Below are 20749 nucleotides of genomic sequence, written 5' to 3'. Positions count from 1 at the left end.
AGTTTCTAAGACTCACCTAAGTGCATTAGGGCCTCCTTGTCCCATGGCCAAGTTGCTACTCCTGCCAACTCCTCCTCTGAGGAGTTTGCAAAGAAAATATTGAGATGTGTTGATCCATCCAATCTAAGAATGTTCTTCAGCTCATTAACATCCAAGTAGGCTCTGAAACAGAAAAAGAACCTTGACTGTTATCATGCCCCCCAAAAGATACTATTTAAATAATAGGCACACTCCAAATAATTTAGAGCAACTTTGTGTGCCAGGCACTTTGCTAAGCACTTTATAAACACTACCTTATTGAATTCCCCCAATAATATTATAAGTAAGATGATTCCATTTTACAGATCATAAAATTAAGTCCTCAAGAGTTTAAGAGGCTTGCCAAAGTTGTTAGGCTTCTTATGAATAGAGATGTAGGGTAGTATCATTATCTCCAGAGGCTTAGAGAACCTTCTTCATACCTAACTAAGTTCAAGCTGCTACTTGGCAGTGTTTTCCTTTTTCTTAATGCTGTCTCTCCCCAGGAGTTCTCACAGAGCCCAGCCAGTAGCACACATTAATGATGGTTTCCTACTCGTCGCCTCTTAGAATAATAGAAGGGCCTCCCCATATATGAAAGACAAAGTCCAAGTTCCTAGCATGGCCTCCAAGACACAGGCTTCTCTTTAGCCTCATCTCTCTCTACAACCTCTCTTGAGCACCCCACTGCATACAGACAACATCTCTGCACCCTGTATGGTGCATTATCCCATTGGTACCTTTATTCATGCTGTTTCCTCTGCTGGGACTCTGATCGGCATTTTGTTCTCTGATGAACAAATACAAAGTCTGTTCTTGTATCCCTCCCCCAGGAAGACTTCCCTGATGCTCTTTTCACCTGCACCCCTTTTAACATCTCCATACTCGTCCACCTCCTACTAGCAGTGCACTCTCTCTCATTTGCCATTTCAATAAATTGCTTCCTCTTTCTATTATATAATACACACTTGTGGCCACCTGGGGGAAGAGGAGGTGCCTTATTCATCTCTGTTTGCCCAGTTCTTGGCACAAAGCTTGATACCTGGTGAGCCCTCAGTAGATTTTGATGGAATTGAATTAAATTGGGAAAAGTAAGAGTAAAAATACTTAACTCTCAGTCTCAAATTCAATAATTCCTGACTAATGGGGCCTTGGTTTCCTTATCAATACATTGAAATTAGTAACAGCTGCCTGATGCTCCACAGAGCATTTCTGTGGGTGGAAAACCTACACCTCTACCCTGCTGTGAACAGGATACATCTGAGACCTAGCGTGTCATGGCCGCCCATGTCACAGAAAGCCCCAAGCTCACGAAACCAAACATTCCTATGACCATAATTTGTACAACTTTTCACAAAAAACATGAGTTGGAGATATAGGTGGGCCCAGGAGAGCTTACATCTATATCGAGGTTGAGCTGACTAATTCCAAGAATAGCCACACAAACTCAGATATTGACCTGAAATCTCACTGCTGAGCCCTTCTCTTCCCCAAGAGCCCATATTCAACTTCTTAGGCTGGAAGCCTTGTGAGGAATTCTATTCAGTCTGCTCTGTCATCAGGGAAGAGAACGAGGAAAGAGACAGCCAACATTTATTAAGCATTTGCTGTATGCCAAACCCTGTGCTAGGTACACGTCTCATCCCTGTTTGGTAGCTGAAGCAATGCAACGGAGTGGGTGAGATGGCTCATTCTTAAGCTACAACCCTGGGTTTGAAGCCAGCTCTTCCACTTTATGGCTGGGCCACCCTGGGCAATGTACTTAACTTCCTGCACCTCAGTTTCTTTATATACAGAAAGAGTGTGGTAATAGTACCTACCCCATACAGCTGTTCAGAGGGTTAAGGTAGTTAATAAAGAGAGCGTAAAGGGCTTAGAATAATGCCTGGCATGTAGAAAGCCCCAGTGCATGTTTAGCTATTCCTATCACTTATCCCCATCATACAGATGAAGGAACAGGGGTTCAGAGATCACACAACTGGCGACAAGGCCAAGTACAAATCTAGACGTGTCCAACTCTTCCCACAACCTCACCCTCATTTCCAAGCTCACCCAGGCCCACAGTGAAAGGGGAAACAATGCATGGGAGGAGAATGAAAACACAGAGGAGCTGAGATTTTCTTGGATCAGCCCTTTCCACATAATTTATTATTTTCTAATTGATTTGTTCATTTCCATCAAATGTTCTCTCAGGCAGAGAACACAAATGTTATTAGAGAAAGCCACCTCTGCCCCATAGCTCTGAGATGAGAAAGCTTCAAGAGAAAAAGGGTGGGGTAGGGGCAGGGGAGACATTTTAATTGGTTGTTTATTCAGTGGTAATTGCAGAAGCCAATCTTTTCAAGAAGTGGTATTCATCCTAGCCCAAAGCAGAGAAGTGGGATGTGGGAGCCTCTCCCTGGCTTGTACGTGATTTTTTTTTTTTCCATACTTTGGGAAGCCTCCATTTCCCTAAGGCGGAAGAATCCACAGCAGCAATCCAGGCCCCACTGGCCTCTCTCTTCCCCACCTCTCCAAGGGGAACCCACCCAAAAGAAAAAAAAAAAAAGCAACAACACAGCTCTGTGGATGAAAGTTTTCCTTTTGCTGCCTGAGGTCTTCCCACTAATACAGAGCCAGGCTGAGTGTCTCTCAAATATATCAGGGGGAAAATCTTCAGGACAGGAGTCCATGTGGGTATTTACCTTCCTACCCCTATGCCTTGAAAGGATTTTTTTTTTTTTTTTTTTTTTTTTGCGTCAACAAGATAGAAGAGAAAGCACAGGAGGTCAACTTCAGAAGGACCATGACTGTCTAGGGATAGTGAAGGTGAGAGAAGGAAAATGGCCACGTGACTTCCATTTTGCAATTGTTGGGAAGGCTGTGTATACATTATAAATTGGTCAAATGTACTTTAAAATGTCAGGGCTCATGCTTGTAATCCCAGCACTTTGGGCAGCCAAGGCGGTGGGAATGCTTGAGGCCAGGAGTTTGAGATCAGCTTGGGCAACACAGGGAGATCCCATCTCTACAAAAAATTTAAAAAGTTAAGCTGGGAATGGTGGCACGTGCCTGTAGTCCCAGCTACTTTGGAGGCCGAGACAGGAGGATTGCTTGGGCCCAGGAGTTCAAGGCTGCAGTAAGCTATGATTGTACCACTGTACTCCCACTTGGGCAATAGAGCAATAGGCCATCTCTTAAAACAAAACCCAAACAAACAGACATTACTCACTTCCCAGAAAAATCAATCAAAATCCCCAACTCACACAGAGTTGGACAGACAGACCTATATCTATCGGCAAGTTGTCTGTCCAACTCTGTGTGTGTATTAGTCTGTAGATTAATCTGTGTGTATTTATCTGTAGCTTAATCTGTGTGGCTTAATCTGCGTAGAAGCTTTGCTACTCAGAATAGGACAGATAGACCTATATCTGTGGACAAGGAGGTTTAAGTCTCTGAGTATCAATTAGCTAGTGCAGATCCCAACAGGATCAAATAAGATAGCTCAGCACAGTCCCAGCACATAACTAGAAAATGTGAGCCCTCCATATCCTGGTCTCCTATTTTCTCCTGCTGGGAAAGAACCTAAACTGACAATCTGCCTCTGGGTGGCTCTCCCAGTCTCAGCTTTCAGTGTCTCTTCCTCATTACCCAACCTTCTTCCTCCTACAACCTCAATCACTCAAGTTCTCTTGGTTATCTTACTCTGAGAACCTCTAGTTTTTCCCAATTATGCCCAACCCCTAAGCATGTCCATTAGTTTCCCTTCTCTGCCTTGCAATCTTTATTCCTGATTCTTGGCCCTTTTAAATCTTATGAACCCTGCAAAGTCCAGCTTACATGTGATGCACTCTATGTATCCTCTTATGACCACCCTCGTCTGTAAAGTAGGGATGATGATTACCACCTGTCAGGGATGTCATGAGGATTAGAGGCAACACAGGTTAAGTGCCTAGCATGGTGTTGGCACAGAGAAGGCATCACTGATCAGAATAGGCTCCTTTTATTGCATTATTGTTAGCAAAATGAAAATTATTAGCAACACTCAAATCATCATCATCACCTCTATCTGAAAATGAGTCCTCCTTCCTCTGTGCCCCCTACTTTTAATTCCAGTACTTATCACTCTGTTTTGGGTTATATTCACTGTGTGAGCATCTATCTTTTCTATCAGGTAATGAGCTTCTGGCAGTTGGAACCAAATCTTTATTATCTCCGTATCACTTAAAAGTATCCTTCAAGAGAGAACCACCACCGATGGGCAGCTACTGAGTGCCTCTCTCTCAAATTGCATAGTTTCAAAACAGGATGAGCAAGCCCAGAGCTCAAGGAAGGGAAATGACTTGCCCAAGGTCATATGTCTAATACAGGGAATAGAAAAGCCTGCCAACAAACCACTCTGCTCTAACCTATGTACATGTTACTTGTGTATAGCAGCAATTTTGTATCATAAGTAAAGTCACCTTTTCCTTCAGGTGGACACAGTTCCCTGCAGAGTTTAGAGAACAAATCATGGGAAGGATGGCAGCCTCCATTCTCTCCCTCAGCTGGACACCTGGGTGTGGGAACCTGCATTGTCTGAATATCTGACCACTCCTCACTATACTCTGCTGGTTGTTCTGTAGCTTGGGGTCCCTACCTGTTCAGTGAGGTTGTAAAATAGATCAGTGTCTTCCAGATCATGGTCTACAGAAGGCTAAATTTATAAGAAAGAGATGAATATTTAAAGAAAAATGTTGCTGAATCAAATGGGTTTGGGACCTGGTCTGTTAAACAAGGTTAAATACATATATTTTTTTAATTGCAAGAATTTTCGGAGCCTTGAATATACAAAATAAGAGTAAGATAGATAGTGCAGGAAGTGTACCCAAAAATATGTGACCATAATTCCTCCTCCACACCCCTCCCCCTTACACACTTCCACCTTTGCCAAAAACCAAACAACAGTACAAACAAAAAAGTTTGGAAAATGTTGGCTAGATCGAATGTCCCTCCTGATTTAGATACTTTCCCCTGAGCCTCTCAAGAGTGGTGTCTCAGTGTCTCTTTTCTTCCTACACAACCCATGCACCTGGATCCCACTGTGGAGATTGCGGGTCCCCTGGAATGTCTGTTTCAGGGGGCCCAGCCCTGATTGCCAAGGCGCCCAGACTTTACCCCTTTGCCAGAACTGCATTTCAAAGCCATGAGTGCAGTTCTGGAGGGAGATCAAAGCTCTCTCAACTCAACTGTCATTAGAATATTTTCTTTATGCATCTCACTCGTTGGTGAGTGCCAACAACATATTTCCTAAATGCACTGGCCTGAGATGGCACAACTCTGTAATAATCTGAATGAGAGGGCTGTCAGGGCCTGTTTTATTGAGAGAGAAGCAAAAGGGAACCACATTCAAAATGCAAAACAACAACAGCAACAACAACAAATCCTTTAAATAAAATCATGGGAAAAAAGTGTGAGAAGGCCTGAGTTTTTTCACCTCTAGAAGCATAATACACTGGCCTTCCCGTTTCAATGGTAAAGCTTATAGTGAGCCCAGGTCAAGACTGAGGACTCTCAATTTCTATTCTCATTCAAAGCAGGTCACTCTTCAGTGGACTTCCCCTATGCAGAAGTGATAGCTGAAGAGATCTTTAAGCAACGTCATGCCAGAGTCATGCTTCCTGGGCTCTTGATGGGTGTGGCTGGTCACAGAGATGGTGCTGGCCATGTGTAGATGCCCTCAACTGGAGGAGGGTTTGTGTGAGCTATACACTGGCCAAGAGTGGACCACTTTTAAGCTAGCTAGAGACTGGGAACAGTTCTTTCAGGTTAGAATAAAAGGCAGCAGAGGGTGATTTTAAGAGAGAGACAGACTGGCATTCAAATCCTCCTTCTTCCACAAAGTGGCTCTGTGGTCTTGGACAACTGACCCTGTCACTTTGTATCTCAATTTCCTCACCTGTGAAATGGGAATTAGAAAATTCAACCCATAAAGGGGGATATAAAAATTCAAGGAGGTAATGCACAAGGAAATGCCTAGAAGAGTACTCAACTCACGAAAAACCCTCAAGATGCAAAATTCTCTTTTAAGCTAGTTCATGGATCAAGAGAAAACTGGCCTTAGCTCCGAATGCCTGTTGGGTTCCTGCTCCACCAGCCAACCCTGGTTCCCAGCACTGGATCAATGTGTTTACCTTCTTCACAGGAGGTTGTCCTGTTTCTCCATCTCATAGAGCAAATTCTGTAACATTGCCCATTTCCAAATTCTGATTGTAGCTTGTCATTTCCAAGGAGGTTCTCAAGTCCATGAACCACTACTTAATTCTCAGAACACACCAGACCATTTGAAAATGATTATCAAATATAAAGATCAAAGCCACTCAAGGCAAGTCATTAAAGCAAGATAAACCTCACAATGTTTATTGCATCCATATCCTTGTTCCAAATAACAAGCTTTCTCCAAGCTGTGACCAGTACAAAAACCTGAATTTTGTTCTTTATCCCAAGGGCCCTAACAATCTGGACTTGATCCTCCTGCTTAGTTGCATTGTCAAAAATGCCTAAATCTGCCTCTCCAGTCTATAAAAAGAGACACAGAAAGAAAATGCTGGGAGAGTTTATTAAATTCTTGGAATCTTGAATGATTAGTTTCCAAAATAACAGATTTTGTATGGAAGCTTGACACACAGAAAAGAAAAATGTAATAGCATCAATCAAAGACTAATTTAAAATTGATCATTCCTTTATTTATTGAATGAGTCATTCTTTCCTTACCTCCATTTTTTCCTCCCTTTTTCCCTGCTTTCATTCTTTCTTTCCTTTCTTCCTTCTTAATTTCCTTCCTTTCCACATATCATTCATTCATTCTTTTCTGCTTTCATTCATCAACACTTATTGAGATTCTATCAAATACCATGCTTTAAGCTAAAAACTTTGCCTATAGATAATGAAAAAAAAGCACAATTTTCATTATCAATGTAAGAAGTTTTATGAAGAAAGTGAGACGAACAAATGAATGATCACAACATAATATGATAATATTAATAACACTACCATTTGGGAAAGTTTACTACACACTGGAACTGTTGAAGTATTTTTGTATATTTTTTGAAGCTTTTCAAAAGCCCTAGAGTATCCCCAACTTATAAGTGATGGAACCAAGGATAAGAGGGCTGACACCACTTTTCCAAGGTCCCTCCACTTGGAAAGTGTCAGAGGTGGGACACAACCCCTAGTCTGTTTGATGCTACCGACCAGATCCTTAGCCATTAGTCTCTTACTTCCTCTTATCATACGTGTTACGATAGAGCGGGTGGGTGTTAAATATAATGAGAGCATACAGCAATGACACCCAGCTGAAGGAGGGTCAGAAGCCACTGAGGTTTTCACATAAAGAATAAACCTTGGTTTGATACTGAACCAAGTGTGGGAAATAGAGAAAATGGCAGAAGCTCCAGAAAGCCCAGCAGCATAAAAGCATGAGAAGAGACACTACAAGCCCTCACTTGCAAGTTTCAGGAACCTCAGAAGATGAAGCTGGAGGGGATAGCAATGGTTACATCTGTGCTATAGTTTGGATATTGTCCCCTCCAAATATCACATTGAATCACCCCAGTGTTGGGGGTGGGGCCTAGTGGGAGGTGTTTGGGTCATGGGGGCGGGTCCCTTAAGAATGGCTTGGTGTCATTCTCATGGTAGTGAGTTCTTACTCTATTAATTCTGGTGACAGTTGGTGGTTAAAAAGACTCTAGCATCTCCCTACTCTCTCTCTTGCTTATTCTCTTGCCATGTGATCTCTGCATATGCTGGCTCCTCTTCACCTTCCAAGCATGAAGGGAAGCAGTTTGAGTCCCTCACCAGAAGCAGACACTGGTGCCAGGCTTCTTGTACTGCCTGTAGAACCATGAGCTAGGTAAATCTCTTTCCTTTGTAAATTATTCAGTCTCAGGTATTCCTTTGAAGCAATACACAACAAACTAAGACAATGAGGAAGGGTCTTGTATACCAGGCAATGGAGAATTGAAAGTGTCCTGGGAGTCCCAAGCAGACGACGGCAGATTATATGTAAGAGGATAAAATTATCTGGTTTACATTTTCCAGGGAGATTTCTGAAGGAATTTGGGAGATGGAGTAGAGGTGATGAAAGTGGAGAAGGAGGCATTGGCAGTGTCTCACAGCAACAGGAATGTATATAAGAAGTAGTGGTATTCATACATGGGGAAAAATTTGATACTGAGTTAGGGTGGGAGTGAGGGAAGCTGAAATGTTGGTCTGGTTTCTGATTTTGTCTCCTGTAGTATTCTTCTTTTATCAGTCACAGACACTGCACATCAAAGCCCCCTTTATTGCTGTTCTCAATGCTAGATCCAGTAAGAGATTTATCTGCCAGCGGCATGTCCTTTGCTGAGTCTCCTGGAAGGCCAACCCATAGGAAAATCACTGACCTTCAGCTCCTTGTGGATTGGATCACGATGGGACCAAATAATGGGTGGGATGGAGAATCCTGGGAATTTGGTTCAGAGGAGAGGAGGTGCTGGTTCAGAGAGGCAGAGTGTGCCAGTGGTGAGGTTCTTAGACTTTTGGGATATTATTAGATTGATGCACAAGTAAACTGTGGTTTTCAATCTTACGTTTAAATGGCAAAAACCACAATTACTTCTGCACCAACCTAATAATAAACATTGCGATGGAAGTCAGCAGTGATGTGTAATTTTGATGGATAAATAAAGCATTCAAAAGGGGAAAAAAACCACTCCACCATGTATGAGGTCCCTCATATCATAAAATAAAAGGTACTTGAGTAGTACTCCAAAAGAAAAAGTAATCTCAGAATAAAGAGCCCTATTTTACAATGCATGTGTTTTACTAGAAACTACACAGCTGCTATTTTTCTCATTTACCTTTTGGAAAATAATTTTAGAGGTTGTTAGGACAGAAAGCAAAGTGTCAGAACACCTGGTTCCTGGCAAGCTCAGCTACACTCACTTGGTTAACATGAATCATCCTCTAGGACACAGCCTAAAAGCTACTCTGACCCCCTACGTCTGAGTCAGGTAGCCATTCTCTGTGTTCGCTCAGCACCTTGGACTTCTCCATAACAGCAATTATCCAGCTAGCTATTTATCTTGCTGCAGGAAATTCCAAAAGGGCAGAATTACAGGTGTCCTGTGCAATGTTCAATGTTGTACTTCTAGCATCTGGCACTGTGCTTGGCACATAAAAGGCAGTCACACACACTCATGCACAAACTATTGGATGAACAGTCACTTCCCTAAGATCTTCTCTTGGGGTACTCCAATCTCTGTTTTGACAGCCTCAGAAACTCAGAGTTCATTTATTTTCAGAGCAGCCATTAAGGCATGAGGAACCTCTTGCTAAGTAAGGAGGTGCAACAATTGAATTGTGATGCTGTGTTCAAAAGTAACACAATAGTAATGTAATTATCTTATGTCAGATGATCATTTTCACAACTGAACTATAAAGTTCAAGGGCCCACAGCTCTCTTCCCGCTACTTCACTTCCTTCTTGGAGCATCAAAACCACAATTAATAAATAACACAACTGACCACATTGAGCAGAATATGCACAACTCACCGACAGCCCTGTGATTTGTCTTATGCTTAAAGAACAACTAAGCAAAGACAATCACATCTGCTTCATAAGCTGCAGCAGTCACAATGTTTTAGGAACAAAGGTTATTTCAGAAGACTGCATAGTTTGGCTCTAGACTTTAGCCATGTAGGCACATAACTGATGTGAAGGCTAACTAAAAGATAGTAAGTTTAGAAAGGATAAATCAAGAATTATATAATCACCAATATGTGTTAAAATGGCAATGTCTAAATTTTAATCTGGACCATAGCCCCATACAAATCACTTAACCTTAGGCAAAAAACAAATTTATTTAAAATTAAAACAATACAGTCCGTACAGTAGATGTAGGTCCCTCTGGATGACCTTGAATAAGTCTAGTAACTTCTACAAATTTGGGTCTCCTTTGGGGTTAAAGATAGACAACTCTTAGAGAGTCATGTGATGATCAAGAAGTTCAAGTATAGAGAAATGATGCTAGAAAGCACGGCATTATAAGTCAGGCTGTCAAAAGTAGAAATAAATTCAAATTGATTTTTGGAAAGAGGATGCCACATTTGGAGCCTGAGGGAAAATAAAATAGCAGACATGTAGACTGCCCCACTATGGGGTACCATCACAAGGCCACTGTTGGGACTTGAGAAATATGAGTAGGATTTTTTTTTTTCAACTTGCCACAGAGCATAATTGTTCCTCATTACCACATTGAACACTTTGTACTCAAGTAGATACAGGGGCTGGTCAATCCTTTGAAGGCAAAGTCTGTCTCTTATATCCCTTGGTGTCTCCAGTGCCAGTGCATGGCTTTATTTCTACCTTTTAAACATTAAGCCCTTCCTCTGTACTTTAGTTCTATTTTCCACTATCCTGGAACCAGGATTCCAATGCCTGATTTGAGAATATCTGTGCATGAACAAACCTCAAATCCTCCCACTTTACAGATGGAGAATTTGAAACAAGAGAAGAAAAGTGTCTTACTTCATCCTGGTCACTAAGTTCCTGGAAGAATCTAGTCACTTCCTTCCTCATGCTTGGCCAAACCACTGGCAAACTGTATTTTTCTACCATGGATCCTCATGGGAAAGAAACCAGCTTTACATCTCTCTTACTTCATGATTTTGTGGAGTTATAATCACCATTGCCCTCTGTGGCCATAAAAATAGTTCAGTAGTTAGAAGTGAAGTTCAAGGCTAAGAGCTGCAGTTGGCTGTCTCAACTCACACAAGTTTGGAATCAAACACATCAGAAGCTTGACGCGGAGACAGTGCTCCTCCACCCTTCACCACCAGGCCACTAAAACAACCTAGAACATGGAAAAGAAAAAGAAAGAGAAGAAAGGAGAAAGGAGGAAGACAGAAAATGCTCCTCTGAAAAATGGGGAAACACGAGCATATTCTAGTTACGCAAACAAACCCGTGAACAAAATGCACTGCTATTCACACACTAGTTTTGTGTTTTCAGAAAGTGAGAGTGGAGGTGTGGAGGTTCCCTCTCAGGAGGTGGAAAACTGCCCAGCAGTAGGTTTGAAGGAAGAAGCTGAGCTGTAACCAACTTAGGAAAATGTATTTCAGTAAAACAAAAGGTACTGCTGTCTGTCAGTTCAACCCTCTCTCGCACGCCCATCGGCTTTGTTTCCTAACCTGGAAGGGCATCTGACCAAGTGCAGAGGCTGTCATGAGTGGTCAGTGTCATCAGTGGATGCAGAAAGGAAATTGAGAGTGCTGAGCATGCCAAACCCAGGGTGGGAAAAAACCAACTGCCTCCTACTGAGGCCCTTAAAAGGGCACCAGTACTGCCATCTATTCAGGCAGCTGGGGATGGAACAGGGAACACATTGGGAAGGGGATGAGAGAAGGAGCACCTCAGATCCTGGCATGTTCCTGACTTCTCCCCACAAAAGAGTTCCAACTTTTGTCTGTAAACTTTGAGAATGCAGAGTATGCTGGGGCAAGAATCCCAGGCCAGGAGAGAGAGCCTTGGTTGGTGTAGTCCTGAGCATATTATGGGTACCCTCCTGGCTTCCTGGCTTCCAGTTCCTTCCCTACTCACTATTCAATGAACCCCAACTTGGAATCCAAGACATGCCTTTGCTTTTTTGCTGGAAATGCTTAAACTTAGTGTGGCATGCTGCTTATCTCTTGGGAAAATGAATACATTAGCATTCAGTTTATACAGGACTTTTGGAATTAAAAAAATATTTAAAAAAATGAAACCTGTGGGTGATAAAATAAAAAGGCTTTTGGTAGTACAGAGTGGTTGATTAGGTTACTTCTGTCTCTTACTCCCACACTGAGATTGTAGTGAGGGGGCTCAGGATTGAAAAGGGGCTAAGAATTTCGGGATATGTACAATAAGAAGCCAGAAGATCTATCAGAGGAGGGAAATTCCCAAACAACAGCAGCAATAACAACTGCTATTTTCAGACCTCACTATGTGCCAGGTGCTGTCCTAAAGGGTTGACTGTGTATTATTTCATCCAATCCTCTAAACCACCCAATGCAGTAGATTGTTACTTTCATCCCTGACTTTACAGAGGAGGTAACTGAGTCTTTGACAAAGGAAGAGACCTGTGCAAGGTTACAGAACTGTTAAATGACTTGACTGTAGTATGCTCTGTCACCAAAACTTGTATTCTTATTTATTTGCTAGACTGTACTGATCTTCTACTGTTCCTCATAGGTCACTGTTTTGAGCTCCTTATTAACCTCATCTTTAGGGGTCTTGAGCAGTTCTTCTTTTAATTCAGTTCACCTCTCTATTCTGCTCTTAAGACCAAAGTGATATGTGTGCAAGGCTCACAGATGGAACTTGTGAGTAAAGGTGGACTTTGTTCGAAAGAAAAGCATGAGGAAAACCCAGACTGAATCAGAGAAAATCAAACCATATGTGCAAGTATGCCTGAATCTGTATGGTCTGTGTATCAACCCTCAAGCAGGCACGAGGGCTGGAGATGGTAGAAACATACAGTAACTTCACCAGTCTGGCATATCTCTCGTTATGATCCATCCCAACATTGCCTGGAATGGTGTTGTTCAGAAATATGTCCTTTAACAATGCCAGACATTTGGGTCATTTTAAAAATAAGCCAGTGTGTAAATTCAATAACTCAATGAGTTTGATAGAAGTTATAGGGTCTTTATTTAAAAATACCAATTCTGTGGCTAGTCCTTTTTAAAAAGTTAGTATTCCAAGAATGAAATAATCTTAGCAAATGCTCTCAATTTGTATATGGCAGTTTCATCCAGGCCTGTTTTTATGAGCCTGTAGGAACACAGCCTCTGTAAAACAATGCTGACAGGCAGGAGATGGTGTCCACATGTGCACGCAAGAAGGGAGGAGACTTTTCTCCAGCACCTACTATGTGCCAGGTACTGTATCATACCAGGTGTCTCACACAGATGACTCCATTTGAGTGTCATGACATGCCACAGGATAGCTGTTATCACCCAATTATTACATATGAGAAACCAGTGACTCTTATTGAGCAATGTGCCAAGGTCAGACAGCTAGTGCAGAGCAGAGCCAAGATTCAAACCCTGGTCAGTCTCTAGCACGCATAATTTTTCCACCACACCAGACCTGACTCCTGTTATTGCTTTAATGAATATTAGTCACGTTAAGTAAACCCTGATATTCTGATTATAAAATTCCAAGCAATTTCTTTTACATGATTACTGGAAAAGAATGAACAGAGTTACTGAAAATATAACAATGCCCCCTTTCATCTGCATGCTGGTTAACTCTTCCCAGAACTCTTTCTGGGATATTATTTTATGAGACCCTCATGGCAACTGTGTGATCCAGGCAGTCAGATACTATTATTCTCTCTAAATAGATGTGGAATTGGAGGCTCAGAGAGATTAAGAGGCTTGCCTAAGATTGCATAGCTAACAAACTGCCCAGCCCAGGCTAGAATCTATTTCACCTGAATTCTTTCATTCTAACTCAGCCTGAGTCTTCAGTGTCTACAGTCTGAAGAAAAAACTGTGGTATCTACCTGCATGAAGCCCCAACAAGACTCACATCTTTCTTGCATCTTCTCAACATCTTTCCACTTCAATTTCTTTACCCCATTAACACTACATGTCTGGCCTGCCCACCAGCTCTTTTCTATTATTACAAAGCCTGCTCATGCTAGAAGCCTATTGCCGTCCCTTCTCCATCATTAAACCTTTCCTAACTTCTCCAATCCACAGTGATCTTGCCCTTTCTCAGAGCTCATGGGAGCCTTATAGGCTATGCGGTTTACAGGGAAATTAGTCATCTGCCCTCTTGCCTCCTCTGGAATGACTGTAACAAAATGTCATTAAACCACAGGATACAAGCACCTTGAAGACAGAGATTATATCTTGGACCCTTACAGCATTTATCACAGTTCTCTGGATACTAAGGTGTCTTTATAGAATATGGATGATGGGTAAGAACATAAACATACTAAATATAACCTTTCCAGGTTTTAAGCTAGTGTCTAAGGTGTCTATAGGAAGCAGTTGAAATAGCATGGGAGTAGGAAGTGAGATCCTGGGTCTCCATCGCAGCTCAGCCCCACTCTCACTGGGTGGTTTGCATCAGTGTCTGCCCCTCCTTGAGGGCTTAGTCTCCCCATCTGCAGCAAGAAAGTCTCCCCATCTGGACCAATCTACTGTTCCATTAAGCTCTGAGAGTCCCTCATTCAGATTGAAAAGGAAGGGGAAAGTAGGAAGTTTATGCTCCATGAGATCAAATCAGAAATTAAGTAGGAAACCCCACCCAGAGAGGACAAATCAGTCAGCAGGCCCTGATTAGAGCAGGGGAAGAGGCTGATGGGGGCTATAGCTGCCAGCAGAGTGGTCAGGGGTGACCTCAAGACTTACCGCAGCCTCTTTTGTGAGACTTCCAACAACACTAACTGGAGTCCAAAAGCAACAAGCACAAAACCTGGCCTCAGGAGATTGCCCTTGTTACATTAAATAATAGTAATAATAATAATAAGAAGAAGAAGACAAAGGAAATAATTCCCGAATAATAATAAAGAGAAGACAAAGGAAATGTTTCCTTATGAGACAATAGTGTGTAGGGAAAGTGTCTTTTTTTTTCCACCCATCCCATTTTGTATGAGTAGATATTCATGAACAAAGGTGAGTTCACTTGAGGGTGCCAGGGCGTATGGTTTGGAAGGGTCCAAACAGGAACTTGGTTGTTTTGTTGTAATATCCTCTCTCATGAGGTAGCTACAGTCTTCAGTGTCAAATGCCCCTGGATTTCCTGACACTGAAACTTTTTATTAATATCCAGGTTTTCCATTTCATTTATAAAAGGGTATGTGAAGTGCATTCTACCTGCATGTAGACATCTCTAATGGCTGCAAATGAAGTCCTGCCTCCCTGGCTATTCTCTACCACTGTAGAGAATGGCCACAGTTCACCTGGAGTGTCTTTTTTCTAACTGGCTAGTGTCACAGCAAGGCATTTACTGCTCACACAGACTGCTCCTCCCGGCTGGTACTGTAGATCCTTCCTTCACACCAGTGATTGCAGTGGGGTGTTTACTTCTCCGTCTTACCCATTAGGTGGTAAGCTCTGGGAGGGCAGTGATTGGGCTGGCACAGATATAGCATTCAACAAATATTTATTGAGAGAAGAAAAGGACAGAAGGAAGGGAAGGTGGGAAGAATGTAGGGAGAAAGGAACAGAGGATTAAGCCTAACATTAAAGTTTTCCATGAGATAAACTGAACTTTTCTCTGCTCATGGTCTAGATCTCAGCCATAATAACCCCTTAAACTCCATGCTCTCGTCTATACACCACTCCTCACCCTCTCCACTGCCTGGCTTATGCCCTACCCTCTTCATGGACTGGCTGTCTCTATGCTCCGGACATCTCTGCTTGCTCATGCAGATCAACTCCCCACCCTGCTCTGTGCCCTTGGGAGGCTGGCTACCTATGGCTTGCATCAACAAGTTCCTTTGTTTTGTGACTTCAGTTGGATTCATCAAATGGGAAGCACTGGCAGGAGACTGGCAGGCAGAAAGAATGATAACATGGAATTTACTCTCCTGGTTCCCTTCTGGTCAGGTGGCTGTAGGCTGGCTGCTTCCCTTGCTGAGAGTCACAGCTGCTGCCAGGAAACCCTCTCCACACAGCCCCTCTCTCTGGGTCCCATAACCACTTTCTCCTCTTGCCCCTACAGGCCAAGGGGGTAAATGGCTCTCCATGGTTGTCCGCCCTAGAGTATAGTGTGAGGCCTTGTTGGTTATCCTTAATCCCGCCTACAACATTGTAAATAGCTTTTCCTTGAAAATAGCCCCTCCTTCAACTCTCCTTAATTATTCTGTTTGAATGTGCCATCTGTTTCCTGCTAGGACCCTGACTGATGCAGTCTGCATCTTTACCTCTCAGCAGGCTGCCTATTCTCAAATGCCTACTCAAATCATGCCTCCTCCAGCTGATTTGCCTTATTTTCCTAGTCAAATAAATCTCTGCTTTTTAGGTCTCCTGTCCTACTGTGTGCCGCTAAATTTACAAATTAGAGTTTCTTATATTTCTATATGACTTTCCCACAAAAGTGGAAGCCCTTCAATGGTGAGGAACATGTCCAACTCATTGCAACACTCCCAGTGAAGAGGAGAATGGCTGGTGGGATAGACATGTCCAATAAATGCCCGTTAAAGAGAAGAGAAACAGTCAATATTTGGTTTTCTGATATGATATGGAATAAGATACTACTGTGCGGTGCTCAACCCCAAGACCACAAGGCCACTTTCTCCACCAGAACTGTAATCCTAGCTATGGCCTCATTATGCATGGCTATCAGTACTGACTTGCATGCCTCTGATGAAGGGGAGCTCACTCACCCACACACAAAGCCCTCCCCCAAAAGAACTATTTTGACTAGAGATGATATCATCTATTACTCAGCTCAAAGCTGCCTCCTGTAATTGCAACACTCTAGTCCCAGCCACGGCCTAGAAACCATATAGAATAATTCTGTGACTTTCCCACAGGATAGGCCTTCAGAGCTTGAGGTGTTTGTGTCATGACCAAGTAATCATGACCCTCTCTCCCTCCCTATCTCCCTCCTTCCCTCGCTCCCTCCCTTTTTTGTTTAAATTCACAAAGCAAAAATTTATCTGCAACCTTCCACAGGTTTCTGTCTGCACACAGGAGAGCTGATTCGGCCAGAACCCAGAAAACCCCAGCCTCATCAAGAGATGACACGTGGCCTGGTGGGCCTCACCCAGGGCACACAGCTTTCCCAGCCAGCAAACAAACAAGCCTTGGTCAAAGCGGTCACAGCTGGCACATGGTCTCTCACAGACACTCTGGGCATGCATTCCCGTGACTTAGAAAAGAGGAGGCCTTTGGAACCTGCCAGTGTTGTCTGCTGATTATGAGGTATCTGGAACCTGGGCCCCTCCACACCAGCATGGTGCTCTGCAAAGGTCAGCTGCTCTTCATCCTGTCTCAATGATACACAGTTTTTTTTTCCCCAAAACTTTAGTAGCGCCACTCTCCCTATCACCTGTCTCTTAATTCTGCTTCTTATTGTTCCTTAGATTAAAAAATACCCTTCTTCCATGGGAGGTTTGAACCTAGTCGTCCTGAGTTTGAATCCAAGCTATCCATTTATTAGCAGAGTGAGCTTAGGTACGTCCCTTCATCTTTCTGAATCTTGAATTTTCAAAGCAAAACAGGGCTAAGGGTACCCACCTTCCTGGCACTTGGCAGGTGCTGTATAAACATTTGTTGCATGAATGAATGAGTGAATGAATGAGCAAATAAATGGATGTGCAAATGAATGGATGACATCCAATTATATCCATTCTACCCCACACCCATTCTGACCAGGCACAGAGGTACCTCTTGGGAGTCTAGTTTAGTGGAGCACACTGATCACAGACTTGCACTTGTGATTTAGCCTAATGATTTTCTTGACCCATGAACTTAGCTAAGTCACTGCACTCTCTAAATTTCCTCTATTTCCCATCAGTCAAATGTGAATGTTAACTTCTGTGTTGATTCCCCTGCCAAGTTCTGGAAAGGCCCAAGTTAAAGCAGAGATGACAATGCACTGTGATCTGGAAGAGACTGGTCACACACCAAGGCTTCTCTTCACATGGACTGCTCATGTCTTGGAGCCAAGGTGAGAGTCCAGGGGCCCTCCTGGTGCCAGGAAGCTGAGCTGAGGTGCTTTCTGACTTGCTGCCAGGCAGGGCATTCTCCTGCCAGCATCCTCATTCTTTTGCACATAGGTATTTTGTTCATGCACAGGAGGCCCTTGCTCTTTTGAGAGAGACATAAAGAGAAGCGTCAGCAGAAAACCTGCAGAGGTCGGCAAATGTGCTCGAGCCATCAGCAAGTCCAGGGTCCTGTGTGTTGGACAGAATAGAAAAGTTCAGTGTGAATCTGGGAAAAACAAGAAAGTGGATATTGATGGTCTCTCCGGCTTGAATCTAGTTCCTCCAGGTCCCACATTTAATACAGGTTACTCTTGAGTTCACCTTTGGGTTCTACTTTGGGATTACTGGTTATAGTTGATAGCAATGGCAGAGGCTAAGTGAGGCATTAGACCAAAGGACCCCTTTTCTGTCCCTTTTTTTTAGCAGTAGATGAGAAATTCCCTCTGCCTGGAGTGTCCTCCCTTCTTCCTCCACCCAATCTCTGATGTCAAAAATATACCTATTCTTTTTTCAGGTAAATTTTATTGTGTATATTTAAGGTAGACATGATGTTATGGGAAACATAGAGATAGTAAACAGTTTACTATAGTGAAATAAATTAACATATCCATTATCTTAAGTCACCCATTTTCTTTTGGTTTTGTACCAAAAGTACTTAAAATCTGGTTATTTAGCATGAATCCCAAATACAGTTCAACCTTACTTCCTATAGTCCTCATGCTGTACATTAGTCCTCTAGATTTGTTCTATTATACCGATTGTTTTGATCTTGTTGTTCATTAGATCTCTAGATTTGTCTAACATTCTTCAAATTAGAGCCATTCTTGAAGACCTTGCTCAAATGTCACCTCTCTCAAGAAGGCTTCCCTGATATAGTCAAGCTGAAAATCAACTTTTTCTCTTTGATCATCTAGGGCACTCCCTAAACACAGCACATTACCTTTCATTAGACAAGTAATGATAAACATACTATTGAGAATTAATGATGTGCTACAAGAGAGTGTACTTTATATGTCTCCTCTCTATCAATCCTCAGAGCAACTTGACAAAACAGGTACCATTATTTTCCCCATTTTATAGATGAAGAAACAGCTTCTAAGAAGTTACAAAATAAGGAAGTCACAGACAGCTGAGACCATGGGGCCAGGTTGTCTAGCTCCATGTGACTTCAGTTCTTTGAGCCTGTCCACCAGAACTTTCTGTGATGATTAAAGTGTTTCATATTGCTTTGTCAGTATGGTAGCCACTAGTCCCCTGTGGCTAGAGTACTTGAAATGTGGCTAATGCAATTCAGGAATTGGATTTTGAGTTTTATTTAACTTTGACTGACTTAAATTTAAGTAGGCACATGTTGCTAGGAACTACCATATTGGACTCTGCAACTCTCACCCACTCTATGTCATGCAATACAACAGCTATTTGTACTCAGTTCATATCACTCAATTTGAACTCTGGGCTCTTTGAAAAAACAGGGCTCTCAGGCTTCCTACAGAAATAGGTACTGAGTGCCTACCATGAGCACTCAGTACCTATTTCTGTAATAAACCGTTTGCCTATGGTCTCCACGATGACCTGAGTAAAAGAGTTGCTTCAATCACGAAGCTGCTGGTTGAACCAGAAAAATCCCCATATCACCCATGGGCCTCAGGTGCCTTATCTATAATATGGAGGACATCAAGTTCAACTTTCAACAGGGCATCTTTAGCCCGGTAAGGTCTTACCTGTGTGGAGAGTCGGGGTCAAAGCAAGTCTGAGTGACATCGGTGATTTTAGGGTCACAGCACTCTCCACCATCAAAGTTGAACCGTTCATAGTTACAGTCCATGTCACACACCCCATTCTGTTGCTTCTTCATGAAGGCGGGGTGGCGCAGGTGACGGCAATCCCCGCCGTCATGGCCGGTCAGCGTGTGGTTGCACTCGGGGTCACAGTTCTCATCCCCAATCTTGCTGATGTCACAGTTGGCCAGGATGAGGCGGCGGCGAAGGGAGGAGTTGCTCACCTCCAGCACCTTCAGCTCCCAGGAGATGTTGTAGTGCTTGAAGGCCTCAGCCAGCTGCTGGTGCTGGAAGTCCACCTGCTCACGGGTCACCATCGGGTTCTTATGATCATCTTCATAGAGGTTGACCACGCGGTAGCGCACCACCTTGGGCTGGCGGAAACTCGGGAGCTGATTGTAGCTGGCGATGACCTCTGTGTTGTCACACAATGTCTGTCCGCACAGAGGAGGCTCCAGACTTGTGTCCAGCAGAAAGCCGTGGGCATTGCTGAATTCCACTTTGGGGCTGCTGCCATCCTTCATGGGGGACCAGGCATGCTTCACATTGTCCCAGTTCTCCTGGAGGAGGAGTTGAGGTAGAGCAGTGTGGGTGCCGTGGGTTTCCATGTCAGACAGTATCTCCCGCTGAGTCCTGGCCACCTTCCACAGACTGAAGTGCTCGATGTAGCCCCGGTAGTTGTGATTCAGGGCACTGCCCCCTAACATGAGCACTTTGCACTTCTGGGTCAGTGGGCTGAATATGCCACCCACTTGCTCCCCAGAGGTGGCCACCTGCGCACCATTTACATAGAGCTTCATGAACCGCCCATCATAGGTGGCAGCTAGATATACCCACTGGCCTGGGAGGTAGCTGCGGTGGGCATTGATGGTGGTCACTTGCCAGGCCCGGTCTGTCTTCAAGGAGAAAAAGTAGCGTGGGTCTCTGTTGCCTTGGTCACTGATGGTGTGAATGCCCACGACCCATCCTCGGTCACGTGAGGTATAAGAACATTTGTCATACAGCCCTATGTGGCCCCAAAAGAGAAAGATTAATAAATAAAGGATGGAAAAGGAAGGGGGGTTAATTTATTTTTCTCTGATAAAATTTGTATCAGGTTATCCTAGACTCATCGCTTTCCAACTGCTCTGTGGGATCCTAGCAGTGCCTCTGGGACCACCTCGAGGGCAAGGCAAGGGCTGGAGGAGCTGAGAGAGTGCATAAGTTGGGTTTGGGGCATTCTCATCACAACTTTAACCTGCGAAGT

General features: G+C 43.3%; 1 protein-coding gene across 1 annotated transcript in view; it reads right to left on the bottom strand.

Moving 5' to 3' along the window:
• PAPPA (pregnancy-associated plasma protein A, pappalysin 1) overlaps positions 1–20514 on the bottom strand; it is a 213468-nt gene extending 192954 nt beyond the window's left edge. Inside the window, exons 1-2 of the mRNA XM_011971313.1 lie at positions 19447–20514; positions 17–162 (exon numbers count right to left, since the gene is read on the bottom strand). Of these exons, the coding sequence (XP_011826703.1) occupies positions 17–162; positions 19447–20303 (1003 nt within the window). The 5' untranslated portion in view covers positions 20304–20514. The remainder of the gene's footprint in view (positions 1–16; positions 163–19446) is intronic.
• Between the last annotated feature and the right edge of the window lie 235 nt (positions 20515–20749).

This window comes from Mandrillus leucophaeus, unplaced genomic scaffold, assembly GCF_000951045.1.
Source record: "Mandrillus leucophaeus isolate KB7577 unplaced genomic scaffold, Mleu.le_1.0 Scaffold1210, whole genome shotgun sequence".
Lineage (NCBI taxonomy): Eukaryota > Metazoa > Chordata > Mammalia > Primates > Cercopithecidae > Mandrillus > Mandrillus leucophaeus.
This window is presented reverse-complemented; position numbering and strand designations above follow the sequence as displayed.